General features: G+C 47.7%; 1 protein-coding gene across 2 annotated transcripts in view; it reads left to right on the plus strand.

Annotated features, from left to right (window-relative positions):
• Positions 1 to 19525, plus strand: part of ABCC4 (ATP binding cassette subfamily C member 4 (PEL blood group)) — a 269575-nt gene that overhangs the window by 209038 nt on the left and 41012 nt on the right. For both annotated transcript variants that reach the window (XM_002713003.6, XM_051850536.3), the window contains 5 exons: positions 4643 to 4762; positions 5803 to 5913; positions 6854 to 6954; positions 7982 to 8173; positions 16658 to 16813. In XM_002713003.6, the coding sequence (XP_002713049.1) occupies positions 4643 to 4762; positions 5803 to 5913; positions 6854 to 6954; positions 7982 to 8173; positions 16658 to 16813 (680 nt within the window). The remainder of the gene's footprint in view (positions 1 to 4642; positions 4763 to 5802; positions 5914 to 6853; positions 6955 to 7981; positions 8174 to 16657; positions 16814 to 19525) is intronic.

Raw genomic sequence — 19525 nt, forward strand, 5'->3', positions numbered from 1 at the left:
TGCACTTCATCTCCTCCTCCATTCAGCTTCCTCATTTTGGAATAATGGGGAAAATGTTTTGTGATTAATCACTGTTTTCTGTGAGTCATCACAGAAGATGGAATAATCTGGAGCTCATCTCGTGGTGAATGTACGAACTAACAGTATTTCATTAATGAAACAGAAAGTAAGAAGTAGAGTAGAATGGTTTTTGTTTTTTTTTTTTTTTTAATACCATCTTCATAGCCAGAAAGGTGGAAAAGGAAGAATTTGTTTCAGAAAAACCTCTACTATGGACAGTTGCTGAAAACAAGTGCCAACTCAGCCTCTGGACGCCGAGCCAATCAGGAAGACAGACTGAGAATCCTGCCGTCCTAAGCATCTTTAACTGGAAAAAAATAATTTTGTCAGGACAGAGGAGTTCTTTGTTGTGGAATACATGTGTTTCTTTTTAATAAGAAACTTTTTTTAAAAGATTTATTTGAAAGGCAGAGTGACAGAGAGAGAGATTGAGCGTTCCATTTGCTGGTTCACTCCCCAAATGGCCACAACTGCTGAAGCCAGGCCAGGCCAACGCCAGGAGCCTTGAGCTCCATCCAGGTTTCCCACATGCACATTAGCAGGAAGCTGCGTCAGAAGTGGAGCAAGCAGGATTTGAACTGGCTCTGATATGGGATGCTGGCATCGTAGGCAGCAGCCTAACGCACTGTGCCACAATGCCATCCCCAATATTCAGTCCTTAAAAATCATTTATCCCAAGTGGCTGCATGAAGGAGAGCACGTGACAGTTTTGTAACAAGTACAGCAAATGTTTAGTGATGCAGAGAATGAGCCACCCTACCCTGAGATCTTGTCTAGTTGTGTTTCCAGGGAAGGCAGAACATTGTAGTCCCCTTCTGCTGTTAAGATGTGGAGAAGGCAGAACCTAAGGTGTAGCCTTGCTGGGAGACCCTCCTTCTGCATTGTGTTGGTGCCAGCCAGTCTTCTCTGTAGAGAATGAGGACTCGGATAGCTTGTGATTTAGGGCCACACAGGATCTGGTATTGTTGCAAATGAAGTTTTAGATACGCTCAAGAAAGAGTGGTTTGTTCCAGAAGGAACCACAAGGGTGTCCTCGCATCAACTGGGTAGTGAGAGAAGAGGATCTAAGGCGTTTCTCAAGACGCGACATGGAGTTTTCTCTTGTGAGGCCCAGAACATAAACCAGAAAGCTTGAAAAACCTTTGATCTAGAAACTTGGACAGCTTAGTAATGTCCCCTGCAGAAGAGTTTTCCTGCAGCCTGCTTGGCTGTGACAGTAAGTCGAATGTGCTGTCTCCAGATAACCAGATACGGAGCTGGGAAGTTACAAGTATTCCTCTTTTTTTTTTTTTTTTTTTAATTTTTTTGACAGGCAGAGTGGACAGTGAGAAAGAGAGACAGAGAGAGAGAAAGGTCTTCCTTTGCCGTTGGTTCACCCTCCAATGGCCACCGCGGCCAGCACACTGCACTGATCCAATGGCAGCAGCCAGGTGCTTCTCCTGGTCTCCCATGGGGTGCAGGGCCCAAGCACCTGGGCCATCCTCCACTGCACTCCCTGGCCACAGCAGAGAGCTGGCCTGGAAGAGGGGCAACCGGGACAGAATCCGGCGCCCCGACCGGGACTAGAACCCGGTGTGCCGGCATCACAAGGCGGAGGATTAACTTAGTGAGCCGCGGCGCCGGCTACAAGTATTCCTCTTAACTCACCTGGTGGCAGTGGGTCTGTGCCACAAATCACAACCTCTCTGTTATTCCTGAGTGGCACTTTGCAGTGGGTTCTGTCGCCATTGTGGAATCATTAGCCAAAAAGATGCCTGATTGCTGTGGCAAGAAGGGAAGAAGTAAAGCTGCAAGGTTGTTTTCAGATCGTACTGCCCAGCTGCCTCTGATACTGAGAATTGACATTTAAGTGATCTTCACAACACCTCTGCCTTTGATCATAAAGGTTTTTTAGTTTTGCAAAAGTGAGTGTCAGAGCAGTTACCCTTAGAAAAGTGCAATAACCAAGGATGGCATTTGGTTGCATTTCTCTAGGCAACTGCATTTGGCATATCCAGACCCTGTATGGGGTCTGTAATCTGCTAGTAATGTCTGCCACAGGCATAGGTTAGGGGATGATTAACACACCTGCCACGTGTTTCTAACTGTCGGTCTAACTGTTAAGTTCTCATGCCAGGTTCCCACAGACTGTTAAGCTTAAGGTGCTTAATAAAGGATGCAGTAAGGGGGGAATTATTACATAGCTGTTGAATATTAGCTAATGAGGATTTTTGAGTAACAATGTCTGGAGAAAAAGGCATTCAGTCATGCCTGAGAATCGCTGATTACTCTCTCCAAGACCCCAAAAGCCCAGATGAAAAGCGTAGTGTTGGGAATGTTTCAGAAATGGCTCTGACGCCCGACACTGCCACTTACTCGGGTTAATTTACTTAATTTTGCAAAGTGTTCTCAATGTCTCAAGTCTGTTTGTCCTTCTGTCATATACGATGCATTCTTTGGGATTCTTAGGAGGATTGCTTGAGACAGTGCTTGGAAAATGCTTGCAGGCCCCTACTAAGATGTTGTAACCTTGGAACATGAGGGAACTAAAAGCATACTTATAAGGGGTTGGTGTTGTTGCACAGCAGATTAGGTCACCAGCTGCCATGCCAACATCCCATATAGGAGCCAGTTCAAGCCCTGGCTGCTCCACTTCTGATCTGGCTCCCTGCCAATGTACCCCTGAAAGCAGCAGAAGATGGCCCAAGTCCTTGAACCTCTGCACCCACATAGGAGGTGCTGATGAAGTTTCTGGTTCCTGGCTGTGGCCTGGGCCAGCCTTGGCTGTTGTGGCCATCTGGGGAGTGAATCAGCAGATGGACGATCTCTTTCTCTCTCTCTCCCTCCCTCCTTCCTTTCCTCCTCCCTTCCCCCTTCTGTCTGTAACTCTTCCTTTCACATAAATAATCTCTAAAATTAAAAAAAAATATAGAGAACATTCTGTGTCTTGGCATGCTTGTACCCCAGCATGCCTTCCCGTAAATCCATGCAACTCTCCTGTGCACCCAGCTGTCACAGACAGGCACTCAGATGTAGACTGAGGAGTCAACAATGGAAAATAAGTCTGAGTTCTTCCCTTGACACCCCTCCCCGACATCTATTGTATAAAATAGATGTGCAGCCTCCATACCCCACGGAAAAAGTTATTAAGATTTCTCCCAAACACCCCATGTTTTACCAACAGCTTCTCTAAGCAACACACAGGTTGCAGAGTGATACACCTGTATCATCCACATTTGGGACTTAATTAAGCACAGATGCCTCATCTCAGGTAAGGATGTTGAAGACAGTGTGCAGGGGGTTCCCTGCTCCTACCAGGCCCCTCCTTCATGGTGGGGCGTGGGAACTGTCAAGGGCTCGTCATTCCTGGAATGAGGCAGCCCATGCAGTCCCTGCTGTGTGGCCCAGGGTGATCGGCAGAGGGTCCTCGCACAGCCAGACCCAAATGCACACAAGACAGTGCCTTTAGGACCTGTCAAGATGATGAAGCCTCTAAGGCCAAAGTGAGATTCTGAAAAGGTGAGGACAGTGCCACAGGCCACAGTGACCTCCACACAGGACAAGGTCCAGCAAGGCAGCTCTGAAGACATCCTTCAGGCATTGGACAGGCCCTGGGACCCGAGTGTACTGCAGGACCCAAAGGCGCGGTGACCATAAAACAGTGGTGTGGCACAAGTGGGGCCAGGGAGATTTCCCAGGGCATGGGGAGGTGGCAGGACTGCCCGGGCCACTCAGCTCCTTCCTAAGCACCTGCCCCCTGCCAGGTACTCTTCCAGGTCGCAGGATAGCATGGCTGTGTGCCCATCAAGAGACGAGTTGCCTCGAGGGTGAGGGTGGCAGTGGGCGCAGACACATCCGTAGCTAATGATCTTTCTGTATGGTGAGTACGCTAACAGAATTATGTTAAAAAATGCTGCCGGTTGGGGCCAGCGCTGTGACGTAACAGGTAAAGTCATGGCCTGCAGTGCCAGCATCCCATATGGGCGCCGGTTCCAGTCCCGGCTGCTCCACTTCCCATCCAGCTCTCTGCTGTGGCCTGGGAAAGCAGTGGAGATGGCCCAAGTCCTTGGGCCCCTGCACCTTTGTGGAAGACCAGGAGAAGGCTCCTGGCTTGTGGCTTCGGATTGGTGCAGCTCCAGCCACTGCGGCTAATGGGAGTGAACCAGCGGGTGGAAGACTCTCCCTCTCCCTCTCCCTCTCCCCCTCCCTCCCCCCTCCCCCTCCCCCTCTTCTCTCTCTGTGTAACTCGACTTTCAAGTAAATAAATAAATCTTTTTTAAAAAATGCTGCTGGTTTTCAACTCAGTGATAAATACTATCTGCCCTAGGAGATAAGAAGCAAGAATTTGGAGGAGAGTTAGCCCAGAATTAGGTCTGGATTAGAATGTGGTCAAAGTAGCGTGAGAAACTTTCATTTCTAGGTCCTTAAAGTGAGTGCTGGTTTGACCAGGGAGTTGTGGTATCTGCTCAGGTACCTCTCCAGGTGCTGGGAGCACTTGGAAGCACCACGCCCACCACCCCCAGGGGTGCTGACCCCAGCCCAGAGACAGCTGCGTTCCTTGGGCCTCACTGAGCCGGTGTGGTCTCTGTCCTTGTCCCCACAGCACGGAGTCCGGTCTTCTCCCACTTGTCGTCTTCGCTCCAGGGGCTCTGGACTATCCGGTCATACAGAGCCGAGGAGAGGTTTCAGGAGCTGTTTGATGCACACCAGGACTTGCACTCAGGTCTGTGTGTTTCCAGAAGTGCTGCTGCCTCAGGCTTGACCTTCCTCTGTCCCCTGGGCTGGCCCCATCCTGTCTTTGCACGTCTTCCTCTCCTCCCCCTACCTTTCAACTGACTGCTCTCAGAATCCACTCTGCTCCTACCTCTTCACCTAGGCTCGCACCAAGCCCTGTGGCTCTCTGTCCCTTTAGGGCAGAGGTCAGCAAACTTGTTTTTGCAGAAGAGTCCCTGGTAGGTGTTTTAAGCTTTGTGCACAGTGATATGCCCATCACCACAGCACTTGTAGCAAGAAAGCAGGCAACGATGCATCAGCAATTGGCTGCGGCTATGTTCCAATAAAACTATTTCCAGAAACAGATGATAGGTGTTCCTGGCCCGTGGGCCATGGTCTGGCAATGCAGAGAAACCAGGGCGGCCAACATGAGAGGGAAATTGAATTTCCTGATTATGAGATTTGCCGTGTGTTATTCTTTGTATCAGCAAGGTGATTTTCCACTTAATTTCAGAATTTCCTTTGAATCTGCAAAGTTCTGGCTGCCCTTTATTGCATTGGGAAGATTAAGTGGCCCTTGAAAGACCAGATGTAGATCTTTGTAGTCGTTTAGATTAAACCCCCTAAACCCACTACATGCAGGGTACTTGGTTAAGTATGGAAGGTACTGGATGCAAATTGGGAGGGTGCTCGCTGCTGTTGAGGAACTGGGAGCCCTCAGCTGTGTGAGCAGGTGAACGTCACATTAAGGCCCATCATTGCCAGAGACACTTGGCAGCCCATTTTCCAGTCTTCTTTATTCTGACTGCATTGCTGTTGGTACCCTCTGAGTTGTACATTTTAGTGCATCGTCCCACCACGCTGCTGTACTGGGCTGCATGTGGGCCATGCATTGCCTTTGTCGCTTCGCTTTCTGGAATCTTCAGATCCGTCGAGTGAGCACTGTAGCTATCCAGCTCTGTAATTCAGCTGGGCAAAGCACTCCCTCATGTCCAACACGGGTTTTTTTCTTATGGTGCTCCTCACGCTCATTGTGGTTCGCAAATCCAGAGGCTTGGTTCTTGTTTCTGACAACGTCCCGATGGTTTGCCGTACGTCTGGATGCCATCTGTGCCATCTTTGTCATCGTTGTTGCCTTCGGATCCCTGATTCTGGCAAAAAGTAAGTACAGATGTGAATAACTATTTATGGTATGATTACAATTTATTGCTGTGTTTACAGTTATTAAATGAAACTCCTGCCACCTTGTCTAATATCACATACTGTTTGGTTCTAATGAAGTGTAGTCAAGTGTTTGCAGCCTGTCAGGGTGGATATAATTCAGCAGTGTGGCCCACTCAGAAGAGTCGTTTGGTCCTGAGGGACGCCTTTTATCTGCCTTTGAATGGATTGAGGTCTACGCAAATGACATTCTGAACATTCTTGGTCATGTCGGGTACTTGTGAGAAGAGGACCAAGTCTACCATTAAGCATTTTGTCCAGCTTAAAGCTTTAGGCTTTCAGTGTCAAGTACTTGGACCTGTTGATCGTTGTTGCCTGGTGCACTGGGTTGAGAAAGAGTTCCGCAGGAAAGAGCATTATCCTCCCTGCCACGTGGGTACTTGAGGAGCAGGTGTTGGCCTGTGTGGTGTGAAGTCATCATGCCTCACTCTTCCACCTTTGCAACTCTGGGTTACAATATTTAATAATGGAACAATGAGAGTAGTATTTTAGCTTCAAAAGCGTTGGCTGTTAGAAACCATTGCATGGTTTCCAACTGTGGTTGCCTTGGATGTAGGGAGTGGAATTATGTAATGGGTTCTGAAACCCTAACGATGCATGTCTGAATAAAGACATTATTCCTTGCCTATATGATACTGTTTCTCAAGTGTGGGTCAATCCTGTTGGGATTAATGAACTCCTTTAATAATCTTTTTGTATTCGTAGTGGAGTTTCTTTCATTCTATCATGATCTCAATCAAAACATAGTCAGAGTAGGACTCTTGATGGGTCGTGTGGAGTTTGCTTAGTTAGGAAGGAGTCGTCTTGGTGAAGTGGCCGACGGCACCAGGCTGCAGTCGGGAATGAGACTGACTGTATTCCCTTCTTCTTCCCCCTGCAGCTTTGGATGCTGGACAGGTTGGCTTGGCCTTGTCCTACGCCCTCACTCTCATGGGGATGTTCCAGTGGTGTGTGAGACAAAGCGCTGAAGTAGAGAATATGGTAATGTTTATCTCCAAGTTCTCAGCCTTTCAAGTCTCCTTGCCATTAAATGGCATAAAAGCTATTCTTATGTAAAATATTAAAACTGTTATTTTTACATTGTGGCTCGTGGAGTTTTTTAAGATCCTTCCTCCATCTGTTTAAAGTTAATGTAAAATACAGTATATACATCTTTTTCTTAGTCTCATGTATGCTATGTCAGCAGGTTTTATATTCATCACAAGCCGTCTTCAAATGCAATAAATGTCTCTGTAGGAGGGAGGTTCTGAAATCCTAGAGAGGATATAGGCTAATTTCTTAGAGGCCTGTTTATTTTTGTTTCATAATGAGTGATCCCTCATCCCTGGTAAAAGAAGAATTCAACGTTTTGAGGCTGTTTGTTTAATTAATAGACAGCCCTCCCCCCAATCTGAGCTCTTCTCCTCTCATTACCCCGATGAACGGAAGGCAGGAGGCCGTGGATCTGCTGCTGTCTCTTCCTGGTCGGACAAGGCCCCCTTGCAGTGTGCTGGCCAGCGGGATCAGAAGGGCTCCGTCGGTCAGACTTTGCACCTTCTCCTAAAGGCAGAGCAGCAGTGACCACGGCATCTCTGTTTGTTCTTCTCAAGATGAGCAGTTGCCGCAGTGAGGGTGGAAGACCCTTCAGGGGAACTCACCTCCCGCAGGTGGCCTTGGGTAGCAAGAGATTAGTCCTTGGTGGCCTGGAGTATTTCCTTTTGAAAAACAAATCCTCTTTTTATTCACATGTTAAAATGGATACATAGAATCTTAGCATCCATGCACTTCTCTGATTCTTTTAGTGTTATGGTGTTGGAGAGACCAGTAAGTGCAGGCATCGTGCGCCCGTGACCAAGCTGGGCAATCATCAGAGTCCTCGTCCAACACCTGTTTCTCCCTTTTGGGGAGTGTGAAGGCCTGAGATGCCCTCACCCAGATGTGTGTGCGAGAACCGTGCATTGACAAACCCACAAGGCCCCCAGACGCAGCGCTCCGTCGCTAACCTGTGTGGGTGCCTTATCTCTTCCAGATGATTTCCGTGGAAAGAGTGATTGAATACACAGACCTTGAGAAGGAGGCGCCTTGGGAGTCCCAGAAACGCCCGCCGGACGCCTGGCCCCAAGAAGGGGTGATCATCTTTGATAACGTGAACTTCACCTACAGCCTGGACGGGCCGGTGGTGCTGAAACACCTTACGGCGCTCGTTAAAGCAAGAGAAAAGGTTTGTTTGAACGCTCGTGCGTCTTTCAAGTTTCAGCTAAAGATGTAGTGCCAGGTCTGCCTGTTTGGCTTCCTTGTGTATGTGTCAAGGGGACTTTTCCTTCCTCTGTGGATGCAAATTAGATCAGTGATGACAGAGATACACACTTGATCTCAGCCAAAAGGCCAAGAAGCAATGATGACAGAGATACTCTTCATTGGAAACTCATTGTAGAATGTGGAAACCACCCTTTAAAAAAAGGTGTATTTGTTTTATTTCAAGGGCAGAGTTACAGAAAGAGAAAGATATCTTCCATTCACTGGTTCACCCTGCAAATGGCTACAATGGCTGGGGCTGGGCCAGGCTGACGCTTGGAGCCTGGAGTTTCTTCCTAGTCTCCCATGTGGGTATAGGGACCCAGGCACTTGGGCCATCTTCCGCTGCTCTCCCAGGCGCATTAGCAGAGAGCTGGATTGGAAGTGGGGCAACCAGGACTTGAACCAGCACCAATATGGGACCCCAGCTTTGCAGGCTGCGGCTTTACCCTCTACGCCACAGTGCCGGCCCAGGAAGCCACTTTCTTCATACTGTGAGCAGCCTCATGCTGGGTGGTGGGTCCTGGGCCCCAGACTGAGGCTCAAGCTGACCCAGGACACTGGAGTCACCATCTGTTTGAGGCCTGTGCCTCAGAAGCCAGCCCCACTCCTGCGTGAGGTTCCCATCACCTTACTCCTAAGTTGCTTGCGTCCTGCTCTTCCTCTCCGTTGCCCCAGCCTCTGGCCTGGCCCTGCTCCTCTTCCTCCCTGCCGCTCTCCATAGCCTTCTTCATCTTCCTCCAGCCAGTGCTTTGCACCTGCTCCCACGCCTCCCTCTGCAGACTTTGCGTCTGATCCTCGTGTGATTCCTGTTGGCTCCTATCCTGGGCCAGCTGCTGCTCTATGGGAGAGGGGCTGCAGGCCCACTCCAGCAGGAGCTGTGTAGGTCATTCTTAGTGAGCCAGTGAGGGCTGAGGACCCATCCCCAAGCTCAGAGTCAATGAGATGAAAGCAAAGAGGGCTTGAGGGGAGATTTTCTGCCTGGTTCTGCCTGCAGTGTCCCTGTCACATGTAGCCCAGGCTCTTGACCAGAACTAAACCAGAAGGAACCAAGCGGTAGGAAGCTCTTTTCCACCTGCCCCTTGAAGCTCAACTCCTAATGTGGGCCCTCCCAGTCCTCCCCTTGTCCCAGGGCGGCTGTGCTCTGGCTGCCCCCTGCCTCAGGGTCGTCCCTGCTGTGTCTCCTATTTCCATGGGCAGCTTGAGTACCTCCGCCTCTGTGAGACTCTTGTGCCAGGTGGTCCTGTAAGATCGCAATGTGGATGGTGGTCTCTGTGCCTAAGGGGGAGCCGCCCGGGTGACCGTCAAGGGTTGGGTGGATACACCGGGTGTTGTCTTTACATCCAGTGGGATACTGTTCAGCCTGACAGAACATGGAGATTGCAACACCTGCTACTACGTGGGTGAACTTTGAGCTAAGTGAAATAAGCCACTCACGGAAGGACCGTACTGTGTTTCTGCTCATTTGCAGTAGTCAGAGTCAGAGAAATGGAACTGGGGGTTGCCAGGGCCTGGGCACCAGGAGGAATGGGGAATTATTTAAGGGGCGTGGTTTGGGTTTGCAAAATGAGAATTCTGGAGCAGGATGGTGGTGATGGTTGCACAGAAATGGGCATGTATTTAATGCCATGGACCAGTACACCAGAAAATGGCCAGGATAGTAAATTTTATATTTGCGCACAGTTAAAAAATATGTAAAGTAAATTTTAGGTATTGTACATGATTTTTTTTTAAAGATCGTGTGATGGCATGATTTGGAACTATGTATGTGTCTGTACCTCACAGTTCTCTGCAGTTTCTTCGGGTTTGGGGACATTTGATTTTCACCCTTGTCCCCCAGAACATGACCATCGTTAGCAGGGCACACGGTGAGTGCTGAGGGTGACAGTGAGCGAGGGAGTGACGGGCAGGCAGGGTGACTCGGAAACACAAGCGCACTCGCGAGGGCGCCGCCGTGAGCTCCCCACTCCCCGTGGGTCGACATGTGCTGCCCTGGTGTCGGGAAGGTGCCCAAGTGTCATCCAGGGACAGCCCCAGCCAGGCCCCTGGCCACCGTTTCCCTGTAGGTCGGAAGATGCTGAGGATAACTGTATGAGCAAACCTTTCCACATTCTGTGCCTGCCGCACCGAAAGGGGTGCGTGCTCCCTCGCCCATCTTCCATCCTACGCGGAACTCTGTGTGTTTGCACACATCTTCAGTTTCCGTCCAAGCCCCAACATTTGAATTATCTAAGAAATAGCCCTGCGTTTGTATTCCTCCATCTTAAACCCCGCCCCTTACCCAAATTGTAGGATTATCTGAGATGCTAAAGTGGGTAAGGATAAATTGAGGACTGACTTCTAGTATCTACAGTAACTGGACTTCTGGTTTCTTGCCTCAGTTTCCCCTTTAGCTCCAGGTAGCAGAGTGACGAGTTGGTTTCATCCATGTGGGGGCAGGGGGAGGGGTGCCTGCCACCAACCCCCCTGTCCCAGGCCACCTCTTAGCTGTTGGGTTTGATTGGGAGAGGCACTATTTCAGACCTGCACATGGGGGTGTGCCTGCACAACAGAAATGACTCTTTTTCAATCTTTCCCTCTCCTCCGATTTCTGGAAGTTACATTAAATAGGAAAATGTAATCGCTACTAAACAGGCTTCTAATTCATAGCAAAAATAGCAAGTAAAAATAAAGAATGAAATGAGGTAAATAGCACCCGAGGCTTCCTGGTTAGATTCTAAACACTGGCTGCATTTTTCACTTAGATGATTTTGTGGTTGATTTGATCGTTTTAGAGAGTACTGAGCCATTTTAAAGCATTTTCCAGCTCTACAGCTAGATTGATTTTGGTTTTTTTTTTTTTTTTTTTTTTGCTCGGAGCTATTACTTCGATAATACATTTTTACAGATGTGTACTAGACCTTGCTATAATGTGCAAAAATATTAGTTTCCTGCGTTTTCTCCTCTTTTGCATAATGCTTTCTCCGAAAGCCCTCCCCTTATGCCCAGATTGCCTCGTTTCCCTGCCTGCTGTCTGATCCTGCCTTCCCTAACTGTGGTCCTGGTACCAGCAACTTCTGCGTCTTCCGGGAACTTGCTAGAAATTCTGACTTGCAGACTCGCCGAATCGAAATCACATTGAACAAGACCCCCACGCCCCCAAAAAGAGTCCCATAATGGGAGGCAGTTCTCTGTCAACACTCATAGTCTACCCAACTACAGGACCCATCTTGGTTCCCCCACTATAATCCCCCTGCCCCTACCACCATATTCATCCATGCCTGGGAATACAATCTGTATGGGACCAGGTAACTTTTGTCTCCACTGCTTCTCCCTGCTCACCAAGGAGGAAACCAGCCAGGCCATCCAAGTGCTAGGGAGACCCGCCGCACACAGGGAAGAGGCAGGTGGACCTGGGTGTGAGTCTTCCTCTGCCACTTACCAGCCCTTTATTGCAGACAAATTCGTCAGTCTTACTGAGCCTTGGCTTTCCTCTTTTGCAAATAAAGAAGTAACAGAGCCTAAGCTTTGTAAGCTGTTGTAGAACTTAAACGAGATAAGATGTGGGAAATAAGTAGCACAGAGACAGACGCAGAGTAAATGCTTGATCACAGATAGCTGTCATTATCCTAGGGTGTAAAATGAACCTAACCACTTTGCATGCATAAACTGTTATCTGCCTCATGAAGATGAGAGATTGGCTATTTACAGTATTTCTGGTTATCAGACTCATCTGCCGTTGTCTGTCTTCTCTATCCAACTTTTAAAAAACCTGAACAATATGGTGATAGATTTTTCATAAATTTCTCAGGCCCAGGTTAGACTCTCAGCTCTCTGCAAAATTCCTGCAAGTAACGCAAAGCTGAATCTGACATAGGCCCTGCCCTGAGCACGTACAGTCCAGTGAAGAAGCAAACAGATAAATGGCTGATGTGTGTGACAGAAGGGAGTGAAAGGTTTTTTGGATGTTTAGGAAAAGGTGATAGGTACCCGTTAGGGGTGTGAGAAGCAGAGCCTTTTTGTGGGAGAAGGAATTGGAAATGAACTTGGAGACGCGTGGTTAGAATTTCAGCAGGCGGAAATGCAGGGGGAAGGCATTGAGCTGGAGGACTGGTATGAGCAAGGCACTGTGCTGTGATTTGATGTAAATGGAGATACCAGGCACCAAGAAGACAGACGCTCACTGGCTTCCGCTGGGGATACATCCCAATAAACTCATTGAAAATGTGGTTAAATCAAAATACACTTCCTACACCGAACCCCCAAAATGGTCTCGCTCAGCAGCACAGTACACTGAGAGCATCAGTCGTTTTCCCGTGTGACCATGGGGCTGACAGGGAACTGTGATCGCCACTCCAGCCCACAATCGCAAGCGAGGATTGGGTCATCTTCTCTAGCCTTGGAAAAGATCCAAACCCAAATCAGAGTACAGAAGTGGGCCTTGTGGGACTGTGGGTTCAGCTGCAGCTGGCGACACCTGCATCCCATATCAGTGTCATTTTGAGTCCTAGCTACTCTGCTTCTGATCCAGCTTCCTGCTAATGTGTCTTATGAGGCAGTAGATGATGGGCCAAGTGCTTGGGCCCCTGCCATCTGCAAATGGAGATCTGGGCTCCTGGCTGTGGCCTGCCTGGCCCAGTCCTGGCTGTTACGGGCATTTGAGGAGTGAACTAGCAGATGGAAGATCTCTCTTGTTCATTCTCACTGGCTTCATTCTGCCTTCCAAGTAGACAAAAATAAATACATAAGCCATTAACAAAATTTTTTTGAAATACAGAATTACTGAATGAAGTGTTGCCTTAAAGCTTTCTCCGAGTGGAAAGTCCTAAGCTGAACCGTGGAAGGTTGGGGCCCTTCTGTATACAGGGGCATGAATTGCCAGGTATAGGACTCTCATTTTCATGTTTAGTCCTCATGACCACCTGGCAACCTTAAGAAGCAAACTCAGGAGCTCAGGAGGGAGAGTGAGCAAGAGCCTGAGTGGAGGCGGTTTCCCAGCAGGAAGCACCAGGCAGAGGCTTCCTTTGAAAGCTGAATCTGGGAAGTGAGCACCAGGGTCACAGGGGGAAGACCCGGGAGGCAGGAAGCGGCAGCTGCTGTGTCCTAGCAGGGTGGAAAGGACGGTCTTACTACTTTCTGAAATCAGACTAGCATCCCTGAACACCCAGTCCTGAGGGTCGGGCTGGGGATCGCACAGGGAGATGGGTGGCAGTGGAAACCGGTGTCTTATTTCTGGAGGGTTTGCTCCACAGCCTCCTTTGAAAGTGTTCCTACCTGTCTCTCAGCAGTTCCACATCTGAGAGTTTATTGTCGGCAGATAATTAAGGTTGTTTGCAAACATTTAGCTTCAAGAATATTTAACGTGATGTTGTTTATAATAGCAAAATATTGGAGGCAGCCTAAATATCCACAAGGGGGAGGTTGTTAAGTAAATGGTCATATATACTGTATCATTATGTGGATGTTAAACTATTTATGAAATATTAAATGGAAGCATTACAAAAGCGCATTCAGATTAATCTCATTTTCTTTAATTGTTTGAGTTTGTATATTTAGGAAGACAGGCATGTGCATGCACACACAAAACACCCAAAAAGAAAATGTATTCTCATGTGCAGAGTGGTTCTGCCAGAGTTCCAGGGCTCTGGCTAGTAGTCACTCACTTTTCAAGTTCCCTGGCACTGGTCGTAAGTAGGACAAAGTTCATCTTGCTTTTTAAAAGGTAATGCACCTTTGCACTTAGGTGATGGCTACAGGATTTAAAACAAGGGGGTTGAGGCAGAAACAGAGGAAGTAGAGTGTTCAGGGCTTAGCTCCAGGCTGTGTTTGAAGCAAACGGGAAGTAGGATGGGGGTGTTAAGCCGTGACCTTGGCAAAGACGTCCTGAGATTACATTGGAGGAGTCCATCACAGCAGCCTTGAGCAGGGCCAGCCGGGGTATAGACCATGCTGAGTTTGCTGTGTGAAGAGAGGCCTGAGTGCAGCGTCTTAGTGTGCTGATGTCGCTATCAGGGACCAACCTGGACCTGTTTAGGAAATGAAGGGACAGTGGTAGTAACAGCTACAGTGACCCCATCCCAGTATGTCTCTTTAGTGTGATATGTGGAAACTTAGTGATGTTGGCGATATTCTCCCCAGGCATTCGGTACAAACCCAGGGATCACCTGGGAGAGACTGCAGATGGTAGTTTGATGACTTTGAAAGGTAGAGAAAAATCAGCAGAGCGAGGTTTTCTTTGAGTTGCCTTTTCTCTTGTCCCCTCTGGAGTGTCGAGTTCCCAATGCCGTGGTATGAGGCATCTCTCAGGTCTCTGCCTTGCAGGGCCATCCCTGCCACTTCCTAACAGTGTGTCCAGGTTTGCATGGATGGATCAGTGCCGCATGAGTGTGCACACATTCTCACAACCTGGCATTTGCCTTTGCCTTGATTTACATGTGAAAACCCCCGAGAGGGACATCCTGAATGAGCACCTGTTCCTGTCCCGACTACTCCACTTCCGAGCCAGCTCCCTGCTAATGACCTGGGAAAGCAGCAGAAGATGATCCAAGTACTTGGGCCCCTACCACCCACATGGGGGGACCCAGATAGAATTCCAGGCTCCTAACTGGCCTGGCCTAACTCCAGCTGTTATGACCATTTGGGAAGTGAACTAGTGGATGGAAAAATCTGTATGTGTTTCCCTCTCTCTTTGTAACTTTGCTTTTCAAATAAAATAAATCTTGAAAGTACAGAGAGATACACAGATAGACACACACACACACCACGTGTAAGTATGGATATGTGCTTGGGCATACCTGTGTGCAGAAAGTGGCACATCTAAAATGTAAATTAAGTCGTACCAAAAAATAGAGATGGCTCCGAAGACTAAGAAATTAGATGAAGCCATTGTGTTTTTAATTGTGAAACTCTATAGATTCTTTTTTGAAATGCCATTATTGATTTTATAGGTTAACTTTTTTTTAAATGAGAATTTGTTAAATTCCCAGCATGTAATCAGTGGACAATAAAGTTCACTTCCTCTCTGTTGAAAGCAGTGAGTTTTCAGAGTTTACTGAATTGATGTCAAATGATCGTAGGTGTTCTGATTTCTGAATAAGGATAATGTCATTTCTCAAGATGGGAGACGCCTACCTGGGAGAGTATGGTTGGGCAAGCTCAGGGGTTAAAAGGCCAGTTTCTGCACACAGTTTTTACAGCACAGTCTCATCCCTGACCAGCATTTTGCCAGCATTATTTTGACACTTTGATCTTATTGTCAGTGCACTTCATTTCTCTCTGCTTTGGCTTTAATAAGAGGAAGGATACTCAACACAAATCTTTCCCAAGGGGCAATTGGATGTATTAATTGGCTTGCAAAATACCTTTTGAACTGCTCAGATGAAAGACCCCTTTTAATAGCAAATGTTATTTGTGTTGTTGTTGGTTTCATTATGCATATTTGACTACTCATTCCTGTCTTTTAAAATGAAAGACAGGGACTGGAAGCTGCATTTTAAAATGTTAAGATGTTTTCTTTTGGGATAGAACATCACTAGGTATTTAATATCTAAAAGTGATTTGGTTTCGCCACCAAAGAATCATTTGTCTTAAATGACAAAACCTTTGGAAAATGAATATTTATTTGTACCTAACACAGCTGACTTGAGTTGTTAACTTCTCTGCAGAATTATCCAAGAAATTTTCAAAGTTCAAAATGCACAGAACTGGGGCCGGCATTGTGGTGCAGTGGGTTAAGCCGCTGCCTGCAACACCAGCATCCCCCATATCCCAGCTGCTCCACTTCTGATCCAGGTCTCAGCTCATGTGCCTGAAAAGCAACAGAAGATGGCCCAAGTGTTTGGGCCCTGTCACCCACGCGGGAGACCTGAATGGAGTTCAAGGCTCCTGGCATTAGTCTGCCCCAAGTCTGGCTGTTGTGACTATTTGGGGAGTAAAACAGTGGATGGAAGATCTCTCTTCCTCTCTCTCTCTAACTCTTTCAAATAATAAATCTGTTTTTTAAAAATGCCCAGGCCCTACAAGTAAAGCTCATCTTTAAATCGACTTCTTACCAACCCCTTCAGAAGTGACAGGCTTTCCACTGCCAAGAAGCAGATTGTTCATTTTCACTCTCATTGCTTCCCTGGATCTCAGCCGAAGCCATTTTGCCCCCACCCCCACCAGGACAGTTGTCAGTGCCTGATTTTTGCTTGTCACAATTTAGGGGGGTGCTCCTGGCATCTGGTAGGCGAACTGATGGATTCTGGTAAACACCCCGCGCTAGACAAAGAATCATCAACTCAGAATGCCTACAGTGCTGAAGCTGAGGAATTCCTTTAGGCCAGCCGCTGAGTAGACCCTGCTCTGTTCATCTTCAGAACCTGCACTGTCTCCTGGGTGTGTTGCGCGTTGCATTGTTATGTTTAATCCCTCCTCCTGGATCTCTCTGTAGGTTGGCATTGTGGGAAGAACAGGAGCTGGAAAAAGTTCCCTCATCTCAGCGCTTTTCAGATTGTCAGAACCTGAAGGTAAAATTTGGATCGATAAGATCTTGACAACTGAAATTGGACTTCACGATTTAAGGAAGAAAATGTCAATCATACCTCAGGTATGCAAGTCGGAGCATTCTCACTGTTCTTTTATAAGGGCACCAAAGTGTAATTGCTTCTAATTTTATTGCTTTTTTTTTAATTGGAGGAAAGGATTGATCCTTCTCCCCAATAGAGCATAGTTTTAACACTAAGTAGTTTCAACAGATGTTATCATGAGATACCAGGGTTATTTGTTTATTCATTTGAGTGTGTGTGTGTGTGTGTGTGTATGTGTTAGAGGAAGAAAGAGTTTAATGGCTCGCCCATGATTTTAACCAAGGAGGCAGTACAGAGTGGAGAGGCAGAGCCCAGGAAGGGAGTTCCTTCCTCCACACCTGCGTTTCCTCTCCAGGCAGCTCAGAGAGCCACCTCTGAGGGCTAGCACATCAGTCCCTGTAGAGTGAGTTCTTCCTGAAGACCCACTGCATGCGTGCGTGCGTGCTCTGAGCTGAGCCTTCTGCTTCCCACCAGCCGTGGGACTTCTCAGGGGTGTTGCAGAGATCGGATTGTAGGCACAATAGGAACTCCGGTTGTGGATTCCGGTTCATCCCTCCAGCATCCATTCAGGAAGCATTTCTTGAGCGGGTCCTGTTCTGTAGATCTGGGGCCGTGGGCAGCAGCAGCCTTTGCCTCCAGCAGCTCTGGGGCCTCCCGGCTCCTGCGCTCTGCTTTGACACTCTCCACGTGTTCAACTCCAGACTTGCTGTTGGGGGTTTCTCATTTGGGGTTTTTTCTACTCCACTGTTATCTGGCCATCAAAGGGAGTTGAGGAACACACACACTCACTCTTGAGCTGAGAAGTACAGAGGAAGAGAGCAGGTGAGCGTGCTTCCTGGCAGGTGGGTGTGAGGCACACTTAGATGCTTGCTGGTTTGCAAGCAGAGAATATGACACCCCGAGGGAAGGAGAAGGTGGGCTTGTGTCTCATGACCAGGTACAGCCAGACGGTGCTGCTACTGTCGACCTCGAACTAATGGGAAATATTGTAATTGATCTAAAATTGAGATAGTGAGATACTATCTCATACTCACTAGGATGACTACTATTAAGACAAAAAAAAAGCCTTCTGTATATAAAGAGAATCTAAAATGAATCTTGATGTGAATGGAAGGGGAGAGGGAGTGGGAAAGGGGAGGGTTGCGGGTGGGAGGGACGTTATGGGGGGGAAGCCATTGTAATCCATAAGCTGTACTTTGGAATTTTATATTCATTAAATAAAAGTTAAAAAAAAAAGATACGCCTTTCAGGAAAAATGGAAGATAGTTTTCAGCAGGTTAAGGGTCCTCTGACCATCAGAAGCAGGAGTTGGTGGCTGCGGTAGAAAATGAGAATTTAAAGTCCCAGGTTTTCTATTTGGGTCGTACCCATCTCAGAAATGGGCCAGATGGGAGTCTCTGGGTAGAGACCACGGGCGTTTCTGTAAAAAACTTTCACATCCCCGGATGAAAGGATCTAGAAACGTGCCCTGTGTTACTTTTAATGCTTCTTAATAAGAAAGGGTTATATGCTTGTGTACATAAAAGAACTCTAAATAAAGAAGTAGCGTTAGATGCTTCTTGGCTCAGCCAGGAATGTTTTGGAAGCACATCTGAGCAAAGACTAAGTACACCTTGACATCACCAGGTTTTGGTTGTGTTCCATGAGTTCCCACCCTCCTTTTGAGCAAATGTTCTGTGTATGCACAGCAGAGAGTGTGCTTACAAAACAGCACTAAGCTTTGTATCCATGTAGATGGTGATCACCAAGCGTTGTAAACACAGAAGCTTTATTTTCCAACCTTATATGCCTTTGTCTCCAAGGCGCAGGGTTAGTCGATAAAAAGAAACAGTCTGCAGACTGACACAGACAGGGTCCCAGGAAACCATTCCCGGGTGGCCTGGAAGTTATGCTTTACAGCCGGTGCTGAGTGCCCACAAGACCACGTTTTACTCCCCCGGCCACCTCCAAGTGGGCAACCTGGACGAGGTCACGTGGCCTCGGTGCTCTAGCATCCCCGTCCTTACCCCAAGTCTAGTAATTACTGTGCACACTTATCTGCATGAGAAGATGGCCTGGCGCCTGCTTCTTGGGAATGTTCAATAAATGGTAACTGTTTGTTACTAAGGGTTGGGGTCAGGGCCTGTTGGTAACACCTTCTGGATGGCCTAGGCTGTTCATTTCTGTTTCTATTTTTGTGATCCTTGGTGATTTTCTTTAAATGAACTTATATATATTTAGTGAAGCAGCAAGGGAAAAAAAAAACAAGAAAGAAAAGCGAAAAAAAAATACTTAATAGTTTTAGGGGAAAAAAATTCAAGTCTAATTAGTGATTTTCCCACAAGGAAGCAAAGGTGAGACTATCACTTCGTTTTGTTTGTTTTCTGGCTTCCTGCCACCCAGTTCTTGCCAGCCTTGCTGTCCCCTGCCCTGGACCCCATGAATGCTTTTCAGGCCCCCACAGAGCCGGCTGGCATCTTCTCCACCCCGCCCACATTCCTTGCTATTTTCTACCTCTCCTTGAGGACCAAGCCTTTTCTCTCATTTTCATGGCTCCAGTCCCTGACAAGTGACACGGGCAGTAGTTAATTCTGAACATTTGTGGAATCTTTAACGTGCCTTCCCTGCTCTCAAACCTCTCACGTAGTCCTCACCACAGTTCTGTCGTTATCCTCGTTTGACAGGTTGAGAAACTGAGGCACCAAGCGCTTAGTAAGTAAGTAAGCGGCAGAGCCGCGAGGCAGGCTGGGTGC

This window comes from Oryctolagus cuniculus, chromosome 9 (assembly GCF_051225735.1).
Source record: "Oryctolagus cuniculus isolate XC-2025 breed Fujian yellow rabbit chromosome 9, ASM5122573v1, whole genome shotgun sequence".
NCBI lineage: Eukaryota > Metazoa > Chordata > Mammalia > Lagomorpha > Leporidae > Oryctolagus > Oryctolagus cuniculus.